The following is a 23,804-nucleotide window of genomic DNA, read 5'->3' on the forward strand; positions in this document are numbered from 1 at the left end:
CTCTCAATCTAGAAAATTGTGTGCTCTCTTTGCATAGTTATGTCTTGTGTTGTCTCCCCACCCCACAGTAGATCAGTTTCAGCTATACAATAGGGGACCTGATTTCTTGAAGGACTGAGGTGGGAGAATTGCTTCATCTCAGGAATTCTGACCTGCCCTGTGCTATACTGAGAAGTGAACGCACTAATCAGTGATATTGAACCCTAGCAAACAGGAACACCTGGTTTCCTGAGGTTGGCTGAACTTTTCCAGGTCAGAAATGGAGTAGGTCATTCATGCCAGTAGCTACCTTTTCCATAGCCTGTGTACAAAAATCTAAACAAAGAAATGTCATTTCTGTCTCTGGGTTGCAGAGGAAAACAAAGAACTATATAGAGGTGACTATACAGCTAAATCAGGGATGAGTCTGTTACTGATAGGCCACGTAACACCCTCTGGAAAAGGAGCTCTTTGGAAACCTTGGTTGCACTGGATGGACATCCAGACTTCCCTGGGGATCCTTGCTCTTGCTTCTTGGATGAGAGCCCATTTTGAAGAACTTTTGATGAGAGGGTATGATTATTGGAGGACTGCTAGGACCCTTCCATAAATTGATTATTAGCAGGCTCTCATGGGAATAATTCAGCCAACCAAACACTGTTCAGGTTATGGCAACAAGAGCTTTTTGAACAGGAATTTGAAGTATAGCACTAACTGTGGATATCAGTTCTATGCCATAGGTTTAGTGCACTGGATGACTTGAGATGTAGAGCTGTCATGTCTTTCCATTTAACTGAAGGTGTAAGCTTGGAGAGGGAGTTTAACTTTAGACAAGGAAATATTCATCTTAGTTAAATATGAAATATAACTGTCTTTTCTGATCCAAGCCTATTTTTTAAAAACTAGATAGGAACTAAGTGGGCACCTAGTAATAGAAGTGACAGATTCAGAACCCGAGGACTGGGGAGATGGGGGTTGTCCATACCCCATCATTACTTTCTCATACCTAAAAACCTAATTTTAAGTTCTAATTATTGAGACTCACCTTGTAACTCAGTTCTGAAAGAAAGGCTTTCTCCCAGTTTATGTTCTAGATCTTGCCCAAATCAAGTAGTTTAAGCTATCCTATGTAGGGAGTTTCAGCACTACTTATCCTATGTTTTGTTAGAACTTTAGCAGATGTCATTCTGCCTCACGTAGATTGATACTAGTTACCATGGACAGGACCAGGTCTCAAAGTTTAAAACCCTTTCTTTTATTCCTGCTACTATTCTCTCAGGTCTGTGATGTAATTGGGACTTCTCTCTCATAAGTAATATTGTTTGTAGTTTTGTCACCTGTGTGGTCTCAATAATTATCAGCTTGCTTTCTTAAATGGGGTTAACAGAAGATAAATCTTCCCACTTAGAGAAAAACTGTAAGATTCTCAGTTGTAATTATATTTTAATAATTGTAAGTTGCTGCTTGAGATACCCTCTGGAACAAAGTACTTGGTTTGTCTTCAGTCCAGTTAGCCTGGTGTATAGAGGCACTCAGGAGGGAAGACAGCTGGAGTGTAAGTAGCCAAGACTCTTGCCTATCACAATGTAGAACTGAAAGTGGAACCTTTGACCTCTGATCTTCTAGTTCTGGGTTCCATGTTTAGTACAAACTGTGATGATTTAAATGCTTTTCTAACAAAAAAGAAGTGAGTTTTATATCTTCATTGAGGTTCACCTTCAGGAATGATGCCTAACCCAAACAAAATTTTCATCCTAAAGAGTCTGAAGGACATGAGATAATAGCAGCAATACTTTGTGTTATTTTCTTTTTTACATTTGGTATTATACTCTATGATCTAATAATGTAGTACCCTCCCACTGTACTAACAGATTCTTTTCCTCATACTCTTAAAAGTATGGCTTTCCTCAGATTCTCTTCTAAATTAGGATTAACCAGTCTGGTCTAAAAAAGCTGCAGTGTCCATTCCCACATGTTTTAAACTCTAATACACCATATCCATTCATAGAAAGTCTTATTTAGGGGCACCTGGGTGGCTCAGTCAGTTGAGGATCTGCATTCTGCTCAGGTCATGATCCCAGTGTCCTGGAATCGAGCCCCATGTTGGGCTCCCTGCTCAGTGGGGATTCTGCTTCTCTCTCTCTCCCTCTGGCCTTCCTGCTGCTCGTGCTCTCTCTCTCTCTCTCTCTCGTGCATGTTCTCTCTCTCTCTCAAATAAATAAAATCTTTTAAAAAAGTCTTATTTAGCTTAGTAGTAGGGTGACCAGCTTGTCCTTGTTTGCTTGGAACTTTGCCAGTTTTGGCACTATACTCTTGCATCCTGGGAATCCCCTCATCACTCTACTTAGCAGCAGTCTCATAGTAACTTTCTCATAGCCTTTCTTAATGTTGATCCAATTTCTTTCTTTTTTTAAAAATAATCTCTATACGCAACATGGGGTTCAAAATCAACCCTGAGATCAAAAGTTGCATGCCCCACTGACTTAAGCCAGCCAGGCATCCCAATCCACTTTTTTCTTTTTTCTTTTTCCCTCTAATCTGCTTTCTTAATTAATAGATTGTAATGGCGAATAGGGGCTATGTGTAGTAATAAAACATTCTGTGCTGGTTGGCTTATTACTAGTTCCATTATGCTTCTTTACTAGTGTTAAGACCCTTTACTTGGTTCTCTTGAAGATCTTAAAGCAGGAGTGGAAATCCTATATGTTCAGTCCTTAATGTAGAGTAAGAGAGAGTAGGGTGGGAGATATGGATGGTGGAGGGGATACATATACCCTATTTATTTACATAACAGGTCAGGTTTAATAAGAATCTTCTGAAAAGCTCCTAGTGAGCACAAAGAACTAAAGATTAGAACAGCTTCCAGGGATGATTTATCTTAAAATAAATGCCATTGATAAGAACTTAGAATTCCTACAACAGTTTTTTTTTTTTAAAGATTTTATTTATTTATTCATGATAGTCACAAAGAGGCAGAGAGGCAGAGACACAGGCAGAGGGAGAAGCAGGCTCCATGCTGGGAGCCCGATGTGGGATTCGATCCCGGGTCTCCAGGATCGCGCCCCAGGCCAAAGGCAGGCGCCAAACCACTGCGCCACCCAGGGATCCCCCTACAACAGTTTTGATTGGCTGTCCTCTGATTCTTGAGAAGGAAATATTGGTTTTTATACTATGAAAGTCAGTACTATAAATTGTTTTGTGTTTGTTTTTACTTTTTATCTCCAGTCCAAGTATGATGAACTTAAAAAATCAGAAAAGGGAAGTAAACAGCAACATAAAGTTCACAAGTACATTACATCATGTGAAATGGTGATGGCTCCTGTCCATGAAGCAGTGGTCTCCTTACATGTTTCCAAAGTCTGGGATGACATCAGCCCTCAATTCTATGCCACATTTTGGTCATTGACAATGTATGACCTTGCAGTTCCACACACCAGCTATGAACGGGAAGTCAATAAACTTAAAGTCCAGATGAAAGCAATTGATGACAATCAGGAAATGGTAGGTTTTTGTTCTAGTAGGTCAAGTACAGCAATTTTATGGTATTAATTCAATTACCTATACTTTGTATTAGCTCAGGTTCCTTAAACCTGTGATCTTACTGCTATATAATATTTTTCTAAGTGAGTTTGTGGTGGGGGCCGGGCTTGGTGAATGAATACATGGCAGTTATGATCACACAAAAGGTATTTGAGCTTGCCTTTTTTTTTTTTTTTTTTACTGAAGACTGTGTTAGCAACTTAAAATGATCTGTGTAACTTCAAATGTAAGAGCATTAGGAATTCCCCAGAAGAGAACTCTTTAGGAGAAGGCTTTATTGAAGAGGTGAGTCTTGAGCTGGGTAGGCTTTGAAGATAGATTGTTTGGAGATAGGGAGGCAGATTGGTCACTCAAAAGCTTCAGCAAAGGTGTGAAGTAATTTAAGGTTTAAAGAGACTACTTTTACTGTTGTGAATGGGTTTAGTGATAAATTTAGTGAATGGTTAGGATGGACCAGATTATGCAGAACAGTGAAAGTTAGAGGACTTGATAAAATTGAGAGCTGAGTTAGATTCCTTAGCAAGGAAGTGATAATGATAAAAATGATAATTGAAAAGATTGCTCTTAACAGTGGTATGAAGAATACATTTGTTAGGGGAAGGGACTGGCATCAGGCTGGAGTCCAGCTAGGTGGCTCTTTGGGTAATTCATTGTGAAGTACTGAGAACATGGATTATTGGTAGAGGTAGTGGGAATGCATGAGACTTGGTAAGCAGTTGGGATACTGGAATGATGGAGAAAGAAGAGTTCAAAGATGACTTCATGCCTGAGATTAAAAGTATCAGTGCTAGAAAAAAAAAAAAAAGTATCAGTGCTAGGAAGATGGCCTGTTTTGATGTGAAGACCAGATTTTGGATTTGTTGAATGGAGGTGAAAGCACATCCAAGTAGACTCCTCAGTATCCCTGTGAAGTAATTAATATGAAACATCAGCATTGACCTCTTTTTGAATTTTTTAATTAAAAGAAGGGGAAGTAATGTGCTTGTAGTTAGAAAAGTATCCAACTTATACTTTGTAGCCTCCAAATAAAAAGAAAAAAGAGAAGGAGCGTTGTACTGCCCTTCAGGACAAGCTTCTTGAAGAAGAAAAGAAACAGATGGAACATGTACAGAGAGTTCTACAAAGACTGAAACTGGAAAAGGACAACTGGCTTTTAGCAAGTAAGTTGTTGGAATTGTTACATTCCTGCTACTGCCAAATTACAAAAGCAGACCTCTATAACTTCAGATGTGTTGAAGTGTATTATGTTTGTATTTCAGCTCAGTGTTCACTATCCCATTCTTTGGTTATTCATTAAGGCAGAGTCAACCTCACATGTTCACTGAAGGAACTGATGTAGTTTGCTGGTGAAATTAATTAATTTACAGTTATAATATTGGCAGCTTATCATTCAACTTTTCTGTATGAAATTGTGTTTCTGGAGAAATATAGAGAGAGAAATGTCCACAGAGTGCAAATGAAAGTTTTATCCCAGGCATGACCTTTTGGTTACAAACTATAAAGAGTTTGTGGGTTTTTTTTTTATAGCATTCTCTACACTAAAATTAATATATGTTGTCATGTTTAATGGCCTTGAGGCACTTGAGGAAGAAGTTTACCACTTAATATATTCTTCCCTTATTTTTAGAATCTACCAAAAATGAGACCATCACAAAATTTCTACAGCTGTGTATATTTCCTCGATGTATTTTTTCAGCAATTGATGCTGTTTACTGTGCTCGTTTTGTTGAATTGGTACATCAACAGAAAACTCCAAATTTTTCCACACTTCTTTGCTATGATCGAGTAAGTTCTTTTTATTGCAACCTTTAAAAAAAAAGTCTCACAAAGATAACTAAAATTATAATCTGTAGAGGTTTTATTGTGTGTATGGTTAAAAGCATGAACTCAAGAGCCAAGTGCCTGAACTTGAATCCTAGCTCTGCTACTTTCTAGCTATATGATCTTTGGCAGGTTTTTTTTGCCTCTCTGTGCCTCAGTTTTCTCATCTGTAAAATGGAATGATAGTACTCGCTTCATAAGATTGTTGTGGATTAAACAAGTCACTGCACACAAAAGTGTTCTGAATAGTGCCTGACATATAATAAGTACCCCTGGTAAATATGTTAACTCGTAATATGGGTTTATACGTTTGTCATAATAGGTAGAATTCTTTTCTTAACCTTCACTCCCTCAAGAAACAACAAAACAGCTTACACCTTCACACATACATAAAAGCAGGGATGCTTTTCAGTATGGTCACATTTATGTATATTTGCATCTGGCTTTTTTCTTAATCGTAAATTACTGCATTTGTGGTTTAAAAATGTATATGTCATAGCATGTCAGCTGCCTATTTCTGGTTTCTATCAGCCTCACCTCTGCTTACTGTCCCCCTCACCCCAGTAATATCTATGGTTAAGTCTTTGTTGAAGAAGTTATGTTGTAATAATAATGATAGTTTTTTCATCTGTTATAAATCAGTTTTTCAAATAGAAGTTTGTTGCTCTATGAATGTGCTGTTTCCTCACAAATGCTAAAATCTTTGGTTTCTGGAATTGTGACTCTAAAAGGGCAAGATACATTTTGACTAACCTGTTTAGTTTGTTATTATTTGCTATAACATAACCTTTTAATACTTTGAACTAATTTTGACCTTGATTTTTTATTTTTCAAACATCTTTCCTATAGGTTTTCTCTGATATAATTTACACAGTTGCAAGCTGTACTGAAAATGAAGCTAGTCGATATGGAAGATTTCTTTGCTGCATGTTAGAGACTGTAACCAGGTGGCACAGTGATAGAGCCACATATGAAAAGGTATGACTAATAAACACCCTTACATTTTACCCATGTATATAATAACAACCACTTTCAGTAATCCTTAGGTTGTTTAGTTCTAAAAGGGAAGCTGAGTTTAAGATTGAGTTATAAAACAGTGTTTAAAATTTAAACATCGGGATCCCTGGGTGGCGCAGCGGTTTGGCGCCTGCCTTTGGCCCAGGGCGCGATCCTGGAGACCCGGGATCGAATCCCACATCGGGCTCCCAGTGCATGGAGCCTGCTTCTCCCTCTGCCTGTGTCTCTGCCTCTCTCTCTCTCTCTCTCTCTCTCTCTCTCTGTGACTATCATAAATAAATAAAAATTTAAAAAAAAAATAAAAAATAAAATTTAAACATCATTCATTCATTATTAAAAAGTGCTTTTTAAAAAAATCCTATCTCAAACTGACATTCCAAATTAATACCGTTGAATAAGCTGAACCTTTCTTTGAAAACTACCTGTCTTTCAAATACACATCTTGTTTTTGCATGGAATCATTAATCTGGTCCACTTAAGTTTTCAGCTTCTGCTATTTTGGGGGCAGAATTTTTCTTTAACAGGGATCCCTGGGTGGCGCAGCGGTTTGGCGCCTGCCTTTGGCCCAGGGCGCGATCCTGGAGACCCCGGATCGAATCCCACGTCAGGCTCCCGGTGCATGGAGCCTGCTTCTCCCTCTGCCTATGTCTCTGCCTCTCTCTCTCTCTCTATGTGACTATCATAAATAAATAAAATTAAAAAAATTTAAAAAAAAAAAAAAAAAAAAAAGAATTTTTCTTTAACAACCTTTTTTTTTTTTTAAAGGAATGTGGAAATTACCCAGGATTCCTTACTATATTACGGGCAACTGGATTTGATGGTGGAAATAAAGCAGATCAATTAGACTATGAAAATTTTCGACATGTTGTACATAAATGGCATTACAAACTAACCAAGGTAAAAAAAAAATATGTTTCTCAAAGGTGGTTTTTTCTCTTTATACTTAAACTTTTATAATAATAGATCTTAAAATGTTTGTTGTAGGCATCCGTACATTGCCTTGAAACAGGCGAATATACTCACATCAGGAATATCTTGATTGTGCTAACAAAAATACTTCCTTGGTACCCCAAAGTTTTGAATCTGGGTCAGGCTTTGGAAAGAAGAGTACATAAAATCTGCCAAGAAGAAAAAGAGAAGAGGCCAGATCTATATGCATTGGCTATGGGGTAACACAATTATACTTTAATGTGATTTATGAGACTAGATGACAGAAGGATTCTGAAGACTTTAAAATGTTTTACAGTGTTGAAGTTTATCTTCTGCCTTACTTCAGGAGATTATGGGAGATTATGCGATCATGTTCCCACAGGCTGGTGAGAGTTGTCACTTCTGATTATCAGCTTCCGGTCTATACTGGATGATAGTTTCAAAAGTCATATAGAATATGTCTTGATTTGGAGGAAATGTAATTTCATCATCAGTTGAGTTTTGGATCTTCACTAGTGGAAAAAAAGGCATCTTAGTTTAAGGATTAGTTTACATTGAAATTTTTATTTTTAAGAAAGCATCTGGAAAAAAAAAGAAAGCATCTGGGGCTCTCTATAAAGACCTTCAGGAACTTATTGAAAATTAATATTTTTTATTCTCTGAAACCAAGTAGCAAAGTGAATAACTTGCCAATTTTATTCTTTTAAGCTCCATGTTTGTGCTTTTGATTTGTATTTGTATATTTAAACACTTTGTGCGACTTTCAGCTACTCTGGGCAGTTGAAAAGTAGAAAGTCATACATGATACCTGAAAATGAGTTTCATCACAAAGATCCCCCTCCGAGGAATGCAGTTGCCAGTGTACAAAATGGGCCTGGTGGTGGGCCTTCTTCATCGTCGATAGGAAGTGCATCTAAATCGGATGAAAGCAGTACTGAGGAGACTGGTATGCTTATTTCTAGAAATTTATAAGTAATAGTTTTGTTTCCACCAACTTATATCTTTTATATCACATGACAAGTAAAAATGCTGGCTTGATATTATAGTTTATTTCTTAGGTAGGAGTATTTAACTGTTAAATAATTAGCCCTTTCTATTTAATTTCTGATCATTTTGCTGTGAAATTGTAGTTTATTTACAATTAGGGACTTGTCAAATAAAACCTTACCTTTATTTCAGATAAATCAAGGGAGAGATCTCAGTGTGGTGTGAAAGCTGTTAATAAAGCTTCTAGTGCCACACCGAAAGGGAATTCAAGCAATGGAAACAGTAGCTCTAACAGGTAGGAACATTGTGCTGTATGTCAGGATTCTGAATTCTTATATGATTTTAACCTCATTGGACATGAATGAAAGAGGGTGGTAGTTAAAGACTATGAAAGTCATTTATGTTGGACCTTGGAATTTTATACGTATCCCTAATTTGATGATGTGCTTAACCGTCCTCATTATGTTTTGTATAATGCTGAGACCAACTTTGTTTCCCTGCTGAGTTATGCAGGTGAAGGTAGGTGGTGAAGTTAGAAAAACATTTTAGGATTTAGTGCTTGCTGTGGACATTCTAGGTGAGGATAATGAACATAATAGAAGCCTACCCTGATTTAGACCAGTGATCCATCCAGCCGAGTAATCCAGTTCCTGATATTAGCACCCTTGGTTGGCTTGTGGGATAATTTTTGGTTGTTACCTTGTAATCCTCAGAGATTATGAGCATACACATAAAAGGGTCTGATGTCACTTTAATCATTCTTTTTTAATCTGGTGTTCATGAATCTGGTCATTCATTATTTACTGAATAAAGAGTACTTCCTATTTACTTGCCTTAAGGTCCTTGAGTTTTCAAAGGAGTACTCTTAGTTCTAGTATTTTTGAAGTCAGAAACCCTTTATGGTTTATAATATGGAATGTTTTATGACTTTGTCTTAAAATTTCGTGTTTTTATTCTTAAGCAGCAAAGCTGTTAAAGAAAATGACAAAGAAAAAGGGAAAGAGAAAGAAAAAGAGAAAAAAGAAAAGACTCCAGCTACTACTCCAGAGGCCAGGGTACTTGGTAAAGATGGTAAAGAAAAACCGAAGGAAGAGCGGCCAAATAAAGATGAAAAAGCAAGAGAGACGAAGGAAAGAACACCCAAGTCTGACAAAGAGAAAGAAAAATTCAAGAAGGAAGAAAAAGCTAAAGATGAGAAATTCAAAACCACTGTCCCCAACGTAGAATCAAAATCGACTCAAGAAAAGGAAAGAGAGAAGGAGCCATCCAGAGAAAGAGATATAGCAAAGGAAATGAAATCAAAGGAAAATGTTAAAGGAGGAGAAAAAACACCAGTTTCTGGGTCCTTGAAGTCTCCTGTTCCCCGATCAGATGTTGCAGAGCCTGAAAGGGGCAAGTTTGCCTTTCTTTATTTGTATTTGTTTACTTTTAGCTCTTGTTAATATATAATTGGTTCTTGTCTCCTTGTTTTGGCAAGTTATCTCGGGACTTCATTGAGCAGCGGTGGGGGGCGGGGGACTGCTGCTAATACTTGATGGCCTTAAAAGTGATGTTTTGGTTTTTTTTTTTTAAGTGTTTGGAAAAAGTAGAAATCTATCTTATGGTGACCATTTCTTTTTGTTCCAACAGAACAAAAACGCCGCAAAATTGATACCCACCCTTCTCCATCACATTCCTCAACAGTAAAGGTTAGTATAGCCTGAGGAAGGCAGCGTCCATGTTAGGCTCACCTGGTTGGAATACGTGTCCTGACTTCCTTCAAGTCTTGTGCCAAGTATTCACTGGAGCCACTGGAGGTTATATATTGCATTAGAAAATGAATTTTTTACATATTGGTGGACTGATATTTTTTTCCTATTGAGTATTTTTATTATAAAAATATTAAAACTTCAAGGACCTAGCACTAATTTTGTAGTGTTTCAAAGTGCAAGAGAAATTTTACCCAGAAGTGCCTCACTGCTTTAAGCAGTCTTTTTTGGAGTGCAATGGTAGCTACAAGCAAATGAATCTTTTCAGCAGAATGAAGCCTATTTTTCAGCATAAATATTGAAGAATATATAGCACTGAAGACTTCCTGGATGATACAGGATAAACAAGATACCTCTGAATTCATCAAGCTTCTTGATGAGCATCATACCGATGTGTGCCTTCTAAGAAGGAATCTTGAAAGGAGTTCCATTTTAAAGTCTCCTTGGTGATCAGTTCTCCTGTAGTTGTGTATATTCAGTGAGCATGCAGCTTCTGTTGTATCTTCCCTTGGAGGTTTGTTTATACCCATTGGGTTCCCAACAAGTTGAACCTTGCGTTACGATAAAAGCAGATGTGGCATCCAATCCTACCACCCAGCAAAGAGAAACCCCAGGCATTCAACTGCAGCACAAAATCGTGGGTGTAGCCTTCTTGAAGACTCAGGGTAGCCATTCCTTGCTCCATATTTAATTTTAATTCTAAAGTCATCTAATTTCATGGAATCTTTGAATTTGCAGTACGTTGAACTTTTAAAACTGTAAGTTAACTAATTCCTCATAAAGAGCACTGTGGTGGAATACCGTAATTTATTTCTTTTTCTTTCTTACTTTTTTTTTAAGTGCTTATTTTTGTGGGAGGCATAAGATTCACCATCAGAGGCACTTTGCAAAAAAGTGACTACTCTTTTAGAGAATACATACATTTTGTTTTCTTGTTAATATAATGCCACTGAGTTTTTTGGGCTAGGATTAAAAATGTGTATATTTATGGTAGAGTCATAAGTAAAGTAAGATTTGAAACCTCCCAATTAAAAAAAAATGAAACCTCCCAATTAAAGAAAAACTGTGAAAATGTAAGATAATGTTCTTCCACAGTGACCTCCACTGTTTTAACCTTTTTGTGGAGGGAAAGAAATGTTTTGCTTTCTTAAGCTTCTTAACATTAAGTACAGTGTTATGAAAAATGTGGCATTGAAATTTATTTTTAAATTATGAGCAGAGAAAGATTATTTGTTACATTGAGTACATATGATTTAGTTTTTTTTTAACATTACAATTCCATTACATGGTTTTGCTTTTTTTTTATTGTTGATATTCATATAATAATTGACATCACAAGATTTATCCTCACAAGAAGTAGCTGGTTTATTTCCAGGTTACAGCCATACTTCCCAAAGTTCCTCTGGGTTCTGAGAACTATGCCAGCTCACCTGTCATCTCCATTCATTTTCTACAGGACAGTCTCATCGAACTCAAGGAGTCTTCAGCAAAGGTTTGAGTCTTTTAAAATCATCATGCCTAAGTAAAACAGAAAAAATTCTTCATTTATTTAGTAGATACCTTCACCCTAGTAAATTCAGTAAGCTAGTGAATAACCTTTAAAAATACATTCACAAACTGAAACAGTGGATGACAACGGTCCCTTTTAATGAGATTGTTATGAAATGCGTGTAATGTGGCAACATTTCTATAATCTCTCTTTGCTTGCTGTGTTGTGCATTATCCTTTTATGCTTCAAAATCTGGAAATAAGTTTAAGGTTTGGGCAAGAGGTTATTGATTTATTTTGGGGAGTAGGCTTGCTCAATTTCTCAAAACAAATCCGTCAGGTTATTTTCGGACTTTTTTAGACAACCCCAAAGACCAGAAAATAAATTTGATGCATTCACGTAACTATTCTAAAAACTGAGCCCATCTCAATCCATAAAACTTTCTGTTGCCTCTGCTGAGCTACCTATTTGGTAGTTGTAGCATAATATCAAGAAGTATGGTTAATGTCAACTGATCATTCTCTTGGAGGGGAATACTCAACTGGATGGTCATGTTTGCATGTCAGTATTGATTCTTGCCTATTACTCTGCTTTCTTGAGTATTCTTCTACTAAAAATAATGTGCAATTTTTGTGTATCTTATTACAGAGTTCATTTCATTATTGTAGTTGAATTGTCCATTGTTCATGTTATTTTGTCTACTTATAAAATTTGTACCCTCTTTCACTTTGATTTTCTACTTCGCCTCCTCTTATATCTGCTAAGTATTATCTCTTCCTGGTGGACCAATACAAAATGAAATTTTGAAACAAAGCCAGTTGACATTACTAACTGCTTTTAGGTTTATAGCTTTATAATGAAATGTCTGTGGATATTGGGCAAATAAGCACTAATTTAATAGTTTAGGTTAGCCAATGTGCCTTTGTCCTGAAATTGTAGCATTGTTTTTAGAGTATACTGTATTAATCAAAAGAGTATTAGCTGTACTGTGTGAATGCTTTCTCTTAAGGTGAAACTCTTTATTGGCTAAATGAAGTATGTATTGCAATACAGTTGGTTTTCATAGCCAGTTTGGGATTGTGTATGTCAGTCTTAACCATCAGTAGTTTGTGTGGGCTATTTTAAATTCATGGGTTAACAATGTTACCTTGTTAAGTATTTATTTCCTGAAACATACTTTGAAGCAGTTTGAAACCTGCTGTTATAGTTAACTGGAATTTCTCATCAGTGATGAAAATTATGGTTCCTTACATTTGTGAAAGCCTTTTGAAAACAAAACAGGTGAGATACACATGTTATCTCATTTCATGCCCATAACAGTGCTGTAAGGTAGATAGGACAGGAGGGTAGTCTCTTTTTGAAAAATAAGAGATTGAAAAAGTTCTTGATCTTTTCCCAGTGGCATATAACTTGTTAGTTAGTACCAAAACTTATACTAAAATTAAGGTTCCTCAAGTATTCTTACCACAATGAAAAAAAATTGCAAAAAAAAGTATGGTCCCTTGATTCTTAGCACCTATTTCAACAGTAGTCAAAAGGGGTTCCTAACTTCTTTAGTGTGTTAGCCTTGTTTTTAAAATTATAGTGCTTCAAGTTAGTCTCCCTAGCCCCCTTTAAAAAAAATAGTGATTTTCTGGTCATTAAAAATTCAATAGGTTTATTCCACGTTCAACCAGAAAAATTTGAAAATGACATCTAAATGTACTGTCAAAATCGTGTGACTCATACCACTTTTCAGGGCTTTAGTGCTTAGTATGATAACTTGGGGATATGATTAGGTATTCAATAACTATTTGAAATGAACCTTAATGCCTTTGGACTTTGGTAAAGCATCCAAAGATTACTGGTCTGCAATTTTATATGTCTAGAAAAGTTCAATAGCATATGAAAGTTTTAGGGAAAAAAAGTTACCTGACTTTGATCTCTAAAATTGACAATCTGTATCAACTCCCTGTTTCTGGGATAGCTTTTACTTTTTAGAGGATTCTAATGATGTGTGTCTATTTTTTTTTCATGTTATCTTGTCACTTGTACATGCAAAATTGTTTCTATGCTTTAATTTTTTTAGTTATGCTTTTTCCCTAAAATCCTCTTTTTTATTAAATTACTTTTTCCCTTTCTAATCCATGGTAAAAGTAAAACATGGATTTGGCTTTTCAAGTGGGATTAAAGGGAGAAAAATCTAGCTTAAAATATCCAAATCTTTTTGTGTGTTTACCTTCCACTCCCAATTTCCAATTGGCATATTTCCAGTTTGGTCACTTGTGTTTTCACCCAGCAGTCTTAGCAGCTACATTTGATGAAGAAAGTGTGAAAAGCATTTTCCTTTACCCAAGCTTCTCTGTTATTGAGGAGGGCAGCAGTGACTCCTCAAAACAGGTTTTAATTCTGTTAATCATCTTAAAACAAGGATTTATAATCAAATGGAAGCCTGTAAGTGAGGCCATCTTTATACATGGTAGCCTTAAAAAAGTCAGTTGTAGCAGTGTTAACAGATTTTGAAAACCAGTTGTATTGTTTTTTGGACCTGTTGATCCCAATGTCAAGAATAAAAGCAAATCAAAAGCAAAATCCATCAATACTATATGCAGATCAATTTATCAAATCATTCCTTTTGTTTGGCAAACATGTGTTGAGTACTTGGTGTGTACCAGGCACTAGGATATGTGTAAAAATAGAAAAGACACATTAGTTTCCGTACCAGACTGGAAACTATGTTATGGACAATAATAAATGATTTGAAATTAATAAGGAATACCTGTCACAAAAAAAGGTTAATATAAAATAATAAATAACAAGAGTTCACCAGAAAGTGAGTTGAAAGTGAGTTGCAGAGTTGAGGGATGATTGAAGTGCTGATGGCTTTTGAGCTGTCTTTGAAGGCTAGTAAGATTTTAAGAGATTAAGATAAAAGTGAGCAACCATTATGGTGAAGAGAACTGCTGGGAAGGACAGGGTGTTAGGGAGCCAGTGGTAGCCACAGCATAGAGTGCATTGGGTTACCTCACAGTATGATATAATTGTGCAAAGATTGTGAAGAGATTGGACATAACCTAAGCCAAGGATTATGCACTTTATTCTGTAGGCAGTGAGAGACTACATGTTACTGTGGAAAAGAGTATTGTGATCAGAACTTTTCTTAGAAGGGTACGAAGAAGGAATAGAATTAGGTATATTTCTAAATTAAGAATATATAGGTTTCTCAGTTCCTTGCAATACAGAATTTAAGTTAGGCACAATTAAAAACTTCATTCTTGTGGAAGAGGTGTGTGTGTGTGCACACACACACTTATCTGTATACTTTGTATACTTATCTGTAATCACAACTCCCCCTTTTTTTCTTTTTATCAGGAGAATTAAGCAATACTTCCCTTAGAGAAATCTTCTTTGAGTATTGCTGGAATATATTATTTCTTTTGTCTTAATAGTTTCATAAGTAATATTAACTTAAGATATGAAGAAACCTCGTAATTAGAAAAGTGTCGAATAGGGCATTAACCCAGCAAGAGTACCATTTGGACAAGCACTTTTATGACTGTTTCTCATTCTCTTGCTCTTTGTTATTAATAAACATTTTGTCTATTTCAGTTGATGATCAGCTTTTAATCATTGACATTTTAAAGAATCTCCTTCTGCATTGCTATGGCAGTATTTCTGAGCCAACTGAATCGAAAATATTTGGTGGTGTTAAAAAATAAGTGTTTCTTTAATTTTCAGACTGATGCTCTTTTTTTGGTGTATTCCTTTGAATACCAAAGGATTTCCTCACGTAAAACTATTTGACTTTTGACTCACTATTCTTTTCATTCCTAAGGTATATCTAGGATTGTGTAGTTATGTAATGAGTTATATTTCATATTTCGCCTAATTCTTGTCTTAAATTGAACATAAGCTTGTAGCACAGTTATAAATGCTGTAAGGATAGGTATCTGATTACTTACTTAATGTTTTCTTTTATACTAGATTTCTATATTTACAACTTGTATAAGTTACTAAGGTTATTTCTTAATTATTTAGGTAGCACATCCTTCATCTTTGGCTGTTTATTGCCTGTGAGCCTTTTGCTGGAGAAACAATAGGCAGACATCAGTTCATCATTTTTCAGTCTTTGAGTTGTTTTATCATCCTCAGCTGACCAGATGATTTTCTGAGCTATTTAGAACCAGTAAGACAAATTTCACAGTCAGTTGTGATTATTTGGTAGAAATTGTAGTGCTTTCAGAAGTAGAGAATATGCAGCCTTTATATTTATAAAAATAAGTTTAGATAACATATGCATGGTATATGCTGAGGCAAAAAAAAGACTTAGTAGTAGTAAAGTCATGGCTAGGTTTTATTTTGTACTTTTGCTATCATCAAATGCCTTGTAAGTGGATGGTAAAACCATTTAAAATTCTGTGATTCTGTAGAGATTGTTTTTTTTTTTTTTTTGAGATTGTTTTTTAGAGAAAGTCCAGTCATTATTTTTCACATATGGACTCCTGTAGTGGTGATTATAGATCTTCGCAATAGAGCTATAAAGGGAACTGTAGCTTATAGATTTAGTAATGAGTCTCAGTTAAGACAGGAATGAACCAATTGAGTTTAAATGAAAATTTTTGTAAGGCCGAGAATGGAAGTCTGCATAATTTGTGCCTTGCTCTTTTATTTCACCTCTTGTAATCCAGACAGCAGACCAGTTTTGACTTTGGGTCTAACTACCAATTGTCTTTCATTAAATAAACAATCAAGCAGATGATGCCGATACTGGAAAACTAATAATCTTTAGTAATATTGCCTTAATTTAACAGCTCTACATTAATCATACTCCTCCACCACTGTCCAAGAGTAAGGAGAGAGAAATGGACAAGAAAGATTTGGACAAGTCAAGGGAAAGATCCAGAGAAAGAGAGAAAAAAGATGAAAAGGACAGGAAAGAACGGAAAAGGGTTTGTAACTTTTTGAAAAATAGTTTGGAAAGCCACTATATCATGTATGGTAGCGTGTTTGTTGCCTTTTCTTTTTAAGTACTAGCTTGTTGCATGTCAGGCTGTTATTAAATATTTTAACTGGTATTTTCACCCTAAAGTGTGTTTGAATTGAATCTTCTACAGTAATAAGGATCTTCAGCCTAATAATCTCTACCAGCTCTGCTTGTCTTTCATATCATTTTACCAAGTATGTAAAACCACTGCCAATATTCTCCAGTGCTAGTTAGCTGTGCCCTTATATAAAAGTAATTTTAAAAAATAACATAAACTCTTGATCAATGTAGTTCACAATTCTTGGTTCTAGGATCATTCAAACAATGACCGTGAAGTGCCGCCGGACTTAGCCAAGAGGCGAAAAGAGGAAAACGGAACAAGTAGGTGGATTTATTAATACTTTCGCAGCAGTCGTCAAACTGAATTGGAAAAGGCTTTCATGATTCTCTTTTATACTTTTAGTGGGGGTTTCAAAACACAAAAGTGAAAGTCCGTGTGAGTCTCCTTATCCAAATGAGAAAGACAAGGAAAAAAATAAGTCAAAATCTTCAGGCAAAGAAAAAGGTGGTGATTCGTTTAAATCTGAAAAGATGGATAAAATCTCCTCCGGTGGCAAAAAGGTAAATTAGGGAAACAAAGGAACAAAAGGCTTTTTCTTAAAAAAATTAACTATTTAGCAAATATTGAGTTTTTTGGTAATCAGATAGTCTTTGGTTAATTATTTGAGGGTGGGAAGAGGAGGCAGTTAGTTGGGGAGGGCAGGTTATCTGGGGGAATTCCAGCCAGTTGGGTCCCAAATTACTGGGAGAGTAGAATTAGTTTACCTTTGAAATTTCTTTTGTCTCCATTTCACGCCCACCTACTTGTATTCATTGAGTTTTTCTCTTTTTGTTTTCTTTTATTTCCTCTCGCCGACAGTGTTTTTTGGTTTCTTTACGTTCGTGAGATTAAAATATGGTCATGTGTATTTTTTCTCCCTGATCATTACATTGTCATAAAGTCTTTATTAATTGTGATTTATAAAAAACATTTTTATAACATTTCTCTTAATAAACTTATGTGTTTGCAACTTTGTATTTGATTTTCAAACTAAGTATAGTGTGTATTCTCTTACTCATGGATGATACTCACAATACATTTCATGCATCTGCCATAAAGTAGGCAAGTCATTACTAAGGTATCAAGTGTTTCAAAAGCATTATTATGGTACATATAGTCATAGCTCTTAAAAGCAGTTTTCGAAAATTGCAAGGTGATTGTTTTAAAGTTTCTCTGTGCTTTGGGGCGCCTTGGTGTCTCAGTTAAGTGGCTGGCCGACTCTTGGTCTCAGCTCAGGTCTTTTTTTTTTTTTTTTTTAAAGATTTTATCTATTTATTCATGAGAGGCACACACACACACAGAGGCAGAGACACAGGCAGAGGGAGAAGCAGGCCCCATGCAGGGAGCCCCATGTGGGACTTGATCCTGGGTCTCCAGGATCACGCCCTGGGGCAAAGGCGGGTGCCAAACCGCTGGGCCACGGGGGTTGCCCTCAGCTCAGGTCTTGATCTCAGGGCCATGAGTTCAAGTTCAATGGAGTTGGGCTTCATTCTGGGTGTGAAAGCTACTCAAAAAAAAAAAAATTCTATATGTTTTAAAAGTGATGCTGCTCCTATATTTAAAAGTGTTTTTCTTTAATTGAGGTAAAATTCACATAACATAAAAATAACCATTTTAAAATGTACAGTTCAGTGGCATTTAGTATATTTACAATGTTGTGCGATCATCATGTCTATCTAGTTCCAGAACATTTTCATCACCCCAGAGAGAAACCCCATACCCATTAAGCAGTCATTCCCCATTTCCCTCCCCTTTTATCCCCTATCAACTACTAATCTGCTTTCTGTCTCTGTGGGTTTACCAGTTTGGGAAATTTATATAAATGGAATCGTATAATAATGTGGCCTTCTGTGTCTGACTTCTTTCACTTAACATAACATTTTTGAGATTCTTCTATGCTGTAGCATGTATCACTACTTCCATTTCTTTTTATGGCTGAATAATATTCCATTGTACGAATGTACCACATTTGTTCATCCATTTGTTAATTGATGGACTTTTTTGTTGTTTCCCTTTGGCTATTGTGAATGGTGTTGCTATGAATGTGTGCTGCTCTGAAGTGTTTGTTTGAAGACCTGTTTTTAGTTCTTTTGTGCGTATACCCAGGAGTGGAATTTCTGGGTTATATATGGTAATGCTATGTTTAACTTTTTGAGAAACCGACAAACCGTTTTCCACAGTGGCTGGACAGCTTATGTTTTACCAGCAATGTATGAGGGTGCCAATTTCTCTACATCATTGCCGACAGTTCTTTTCTGTTTTATTTTTTTTTATTTTAATTAAAAAAATTTTTTTATTATAGCCATCCTAGTTGGTGTGAAGTGGTATCTCATTGTGGTTTTGATTTCGCATTTCCTTAATGACTAATGATGTTGAACATCTTTTTATGTGTTTGTTGACCATTCGTATACCTTCTTTGGAGAAATCTCTTCAGATGCTGTGACCATTTTTAAATTGGATTGTTTGTCTTTTTGTTGCTCCCTTGTAAGGCTTCTTTATATAGCCTAGATACTAGATCTATATGAGATGTATGATTTGCAAATATTTCCCCCCATTTTGTACATTGTATTTTCATTCTCTTGCTAGTGTTCTTTGATGCATGAAAGTTTTGTTTTTGATGAAGTCCACATTTTTTCCTTTGTTGCTTGTGCTTTTGGCATCATTAAATATGTTGTTGAAGAAAAATGTATGACTGATGTGATAAAAAGAGATTTTGAGCTGATTTTTATATTTGGTTTTCCCTTCCCAAACTAATTCCACCATTCCTTATAGGAGTCCAGGCATGATAAAGAAAAGATAGAAAAAAAAGAGAAACGGGACAGTTCAGGAGGAAAGGAAGAGAAGAAACAATATCCTTTTCATCTTATTGGAGTTTTTAATCAGTGTAATGGAAAGCTTTGATACTGGTCATGTTTAGAATTGTACCCTTATAGTACGTGGTCTGAAATAGTCTCTTCAGTTAACTCTTAATTGTATGAAATGCAGAAGTGGGAGACTTGATGGATATATATATATATATATATATATATTTTTTTTTTTAACTTCTGTGGTGCCTGAGGTTGTTTTATGCCATCAAAGGATTTAGATTCTCGCTGGCTGTATTACCACTGAGAGGAAGAAAGGGAACAGAGTCCTTTGGGCTGGGGATATGGGGAATAGAAGGGCAAGATGATGCAGCAGATGAGCAGAGCTGGTAGAAGTTGAGGTTACCAGGCTCGTCAGAGCCAATTAGGCCTGCAAGCTGAAGGACTGCACTAAAAGTTGAGACACCATTCCTTTTTTTTTTTTCCAAAGTTGTTTTCCCTTAATTTGTCATCTACTCATAAGTCCTCGGACAAGCACAGATAATGAAGACTTTCAATCAAGGTGAGTGTTTTCTCACCTCCTTTCATTTAAATATAGAAATATGAAATGAGGTATGATAATGTTGAAGAAACTAGATACATTTTGCAAGATACAACTTGAATTTTGCACCTAACTCTAATGACCAAGTCTTTGGGTACAGATGCAAAACAAGATTCATGGTTATTTTTAAGCTGCTTTCATCTTAAGCTTGCTGATTAGCCACACGGTTTTGTTTTTTTTAAGCACCAAGATGTATTTAAAAACATCTGGCTTTCTTTTCACCACTCATTCCCATCTTCTCTGGATAATTAATCACCTTTTTAAAAATACCTGTAGCCTTGTAGGTGGTGCTGGTATCTGCACTTTTATAGGTGAAGAAACTGAGATTCTGAGGGGTTAACTTGAAGAGGCTAGCAGAGATATTAGCTGACAGAGCCAGAATTCACAGAATAGGTTTTTGTGTCCTTTAGTGTTGTCTGTTCTTTTTGCCTTTTCATGCAGACGTGTTACACAGAAATTTTTGTTCTAAGTTTTTATGCCTCATTTGCTGCCACAGCACATGTTTTGCAAGGCCAGAAAATGTGGTCTGCTTTTAGTTCTGGAATTTAAAATATGCAATTTCATTTTCAAGGTAATAATGCCTTGTATGAGACTTAAAAAGTGTTTAACCATCTTAAATAAATTGTATGTGGACAGTAGTTCACTCTTAGTGAAGAGAGTATTCAGAACTTAAAATAGTTTTTTTTTTTTTTTTTTTTGAGCACTCAGGTCATCATCTGAATAGCTCTTATTTGTGATGCCTTAGAATTAGTGAAATATGTAGGATGATTTGCCCTCTACATTTAATGGTTTGAGATGGCCGTATTTGAAGTTGTCAAATCTTTTGTAGCCCATTTTCTTCCATATTAGCTGTCATTTCTTAATGATATCAAGTATACTTGCTATCTATACCCTCCCCCAATATTATTTGCTGGTGCTTTTATGAAACCAGAGAGATAACCAAGGCTGTTCACAGTTGTTTAAATTAAGAGTCAGAAATGTTTGAGAGCCCCATCTATTATAAGGGTATGAATTTTAGGGTATGTAATTTGTCGAATATATTTTGGCTGCAGGGCAGGGACTTGAGTTTGCCAGATGGCCAATATCCTGACAAGTAGTGTGTGCCTTTTCAGCTTTTTAATTCTCTGCTTGTTATCTAAGTGATAGAATAGGGTAAATGAGAGTTAGGTGAGAGCATTTAGAATTCAGTAGATTATCTTTAAAACCTTTAGAAAGATTGCCCATTCCTCAGTTCTATTCATTTCTTGCCCCAACAACTGTCTGTCTTCCCTAGTGAACTATAAACTCTTTAATCATTTTTTTATTTTTAACTTTACTCTTTTATTTTGGTATTTTGCTTTTTTACTTCTTACTTTTGCATGGTCTCCTTATTAAAGAAAACAAAAAAAACTACCACTTATATATTCATTACAAATGGGCCAGTCATTGTGACTGACCACTTTCATTCACTGTGATTTTTGTATAATCTCTCTTTACTCAGTACATAAATATTATTCTTTGGTATGTGAAGGTTTTACTATAGATTTGAGTTCTTATTCATATGGGCCATGGATTTGGATTTGTACTCTACCTCTTTCTATAAATGTTCAGAACCAAAGGCATGAAAAGACTGGTTTGGCATGAAAAGATGTTAGGTTGGTGGTCTTGTAGCAAACCTTACCAATTCAGATATCCTTTTAAGATACATCTGTCATGATGTTCATTCTATTCAATTTCTTCTTGACAGCCATGTCCTGTACTTTCCCCTTGGGTAGACTCTTAATTTTGTGAGGCTCTGGTTGATTTTTCCTTCATGCTATTCTGGCTGCCTCTTATTTGGATACATTCTAGGATTGGTCAAGTCTTTCTGTTGTTCTTCCTTTTCCTTTATTATAAGTCTCATCATTTCTGATTGGCACCATTTGCCTTTAGGTTACTTCAAATCTGCTGCTCCCTGCTCCTTTTTTTTTTATTTTAAAGATTTTATTTATTTATTCACGAGAGACAGAGAAAGACAGAAAAGCAGAGGGAGAAGCAGGCTCCATGGAGGGAGCCCGACCTGGGACTCGATCCTGGATCCCCAGGATCACATTCTGGGCTGAAGGTGGCACTAAACCACTGAGCCACCCGGATGCCCTCCTTTTTTTTTTTTTTTTTAAAATTAATTTTACATTCTGCAGAAAAGAGAGCTGCTACATAATGTCACATTTCGATGATTCAAACAAGTTATTGATTGTAAGAATCATTGTTGGTTTCTAGAACTATTTTTTGAGCAGAGTGGATAGAGAAATGACACTGATTTGCAAATGTTGCCCTAATTTCAGGAAAATTAAAATGATCACATTAGAGGTAAGAAAATACAATATATAAATATGACCCAGATTAAATTCCTTCCAAAGTCTTCTGTTGTCTTTTCCTATCTTGTGATTTTTAGTTGTAAAATCCTTTCTTCTTGTTCTATGTATCTTCTATTACTTGTTATTGCTAGTGTTTTTGTCCCAATTCATCTTATCTCTCCTTGATTTAGTCCCTTGAACACTACTGGCTGCTTTGCCTTTAACTTTTCCCCCTAGTTTAATATCTAAAAAAAACTCTTGTGTATTAAAATTTTTCTCTTAGAACCAGGTTATTTTAGCTTCTCAATTTTAGTTTGATATGTGTGGTCCTCAGTTCATGAGTGTCAAGTTTAGCTAACTTTTGAGAACCAGATGTTGTGCTGAGACTTGCTCCCAGACTTTGAGAAACTCAGTCTCGGACTTTGATTCTTGTCTTCAAAGGACATTAATAGTTTAGCTCTATCCAATCCATCTGTAGTTGTAGTATACTACATTCCTATTCCAATCCTCCACAGAATGTGGCTTATTATGTATACCTGGCCTCACACAATATTTAAGTGATATGACAAAATCCAAATTTCAGTTTCTCCTAAAGAATTGGACCATCTGGCAACATTGTGTCCTGATTTTTGCATGGCAACAATCAGCTAGGCTGGCCTAGGGTGCTGTCCCCCCCCCCCTTATGTTGAGAATGGGTCTTTTTTTTTAATAGTTTACCTCAATCAGTCCCCACCCACTTCATTTGTTTCCATTATATACTAGCCTTTGTAAAAAATTGATTTTGTAATTCCTTTTCTGAACCTCTTTTCTTCATTCCGTAATTGCAACTGACCTCCTAAGGGCTCAAAGATAGCTTATTTTAGGAATCTTGTCACCATGGTGAAGCACAGTACTAGGTCCTGGTAATATGTGTTGGAGTGGGGAATGTTCAGTTAAGTTTCTTTCTCAGTTCCCCATTGCTTACATGCGAGCACGTCAGCTTCCCTACAGAGTCCTAGTCCTAGATTCCTATGTAATATGAGTATATAGCATATCCCTCTCCTTAGATTGTGATCTTGTTGAAGGTAGTGGCTTCATCCTTTCCTTCTAATCAACCAGGTAGTTTTCTTTATTGCCTGCTGTGTTTCAGATACTCTGTTAACTCTACAGGGAGGGGCTCTGTGCAGAAGTATTATGTATATCTGTTTGTTATTGATGAGGAAAAGAGCATTGACTTTTTTTTTTGCCCTCAAAAGAAGGTTCACTTTATAGCATTTGGTAGTATCCTGTTTAAGAAGAAATTGCTTTGTGTGCTACAACATATTTTTTTTTACTTTATTTATTCATGAGTGACAGATAGGCAGAGACAGAGACACAGACCAAGGGAGAAGCAGGCTCCATGCAGGGAGCCTGACGTGGGACTCAATCCCTGGTCTCTAGGATCATGCCCTGGGCTGAAGGTGGTGCTAAACCGCTGAGCTACCCGGGCTGCCCTACAACATATTTTTTGATGGCAGGTTTATTATGCCTT

At 36.1% G+C, this 23,804-nt stretch overlaps 1 protein-coding gene across 7 annotated transcripts in view; it reads left to right on the forward strand.

Annotated features, from left to right (window-relative positions):
- Nucleotides 1-23,804, forward strand: part of THOC2 (THO complex subunit 2) — a 130,666-nt gene that overhangs the window by 102,623 nt on the left and 4,239 nt on the right. For 2 of the 7 annotated variants that reach the window (XM_077888294.1, XM_077888287.1), the window contains exons 23-38: nt 3,205-3,480; nt 4,538-4,679; nt 5,147-5,304; nt 6,190-6,318; nt 7,123-7,254; nt 7,342-7,526; nt 8,055-8,233; nt 8,467-8,569; nt 9,236-9,666; nt 9,904-9,962; nt 11,383-11,514; nt 16,302-16,439; nt 16,786-16,855; nt 16,938-17,095; nt 19,347-19,423; nt 19,895-19,940. In XM_077888294.1, the coding sequence (XP_077744420.1) occupies nt 3,205-3,480; nt 4,538-4,679; nt 5,147-5,304; nt 6,190-6,318; nt 7,123-7,254; nt 7,342-7,526; nt 8,055-8,233; nt 8,467-8,569; nt 9,236-9,666; nt 9,904-9,962; nt 11,383-11,514; nt 16,302-16,439; nt 16,786-16,855; nt 16,938-17,095; nt 19,347-19,423; nt 19,895-19,922 (2,397 nt within the window). In that variant the 3' untranslated portion in view covers nt 19,923-19,940. Of the gene's footprint in view, nt 1-3,204; nt 3,481-4,537; nt 4,680-5,146; nt 5,305-6,189; nt 6,319-7,122; nt 7,255-7,341; nt 7,527-8,054; nt 8,234-8,466; nt 8,570-9,235; nt 9,667-9,903; nt 9,963-11,382; nt 11,515-16,301; nt 16,440-16,785; nt 16,856-16,937; nt 17,096-19,346; nt 19,578-19,894; nt 19,941-23,804 lie in introns of those variants that run through there. The other 5 variants (XM_077888289.1, XM_077888291.1, XM_077888288.1 and 2 more) reach the window with 4 other exon arrangements.

Source organism: Canis aureus, chromosome X (genome assembly GCF_053574225.1).
Source record: "Canis aureus isolate CA01 chromosome X, VMU_Caureus_v.1.0, whole genome shotgun sequence".
Classification (NCBI taxonomy): Eukaryota; Metazoa; Chordata; class Mammalia; order Carnivora; family Canidae; genus Canis; species Canis aureus.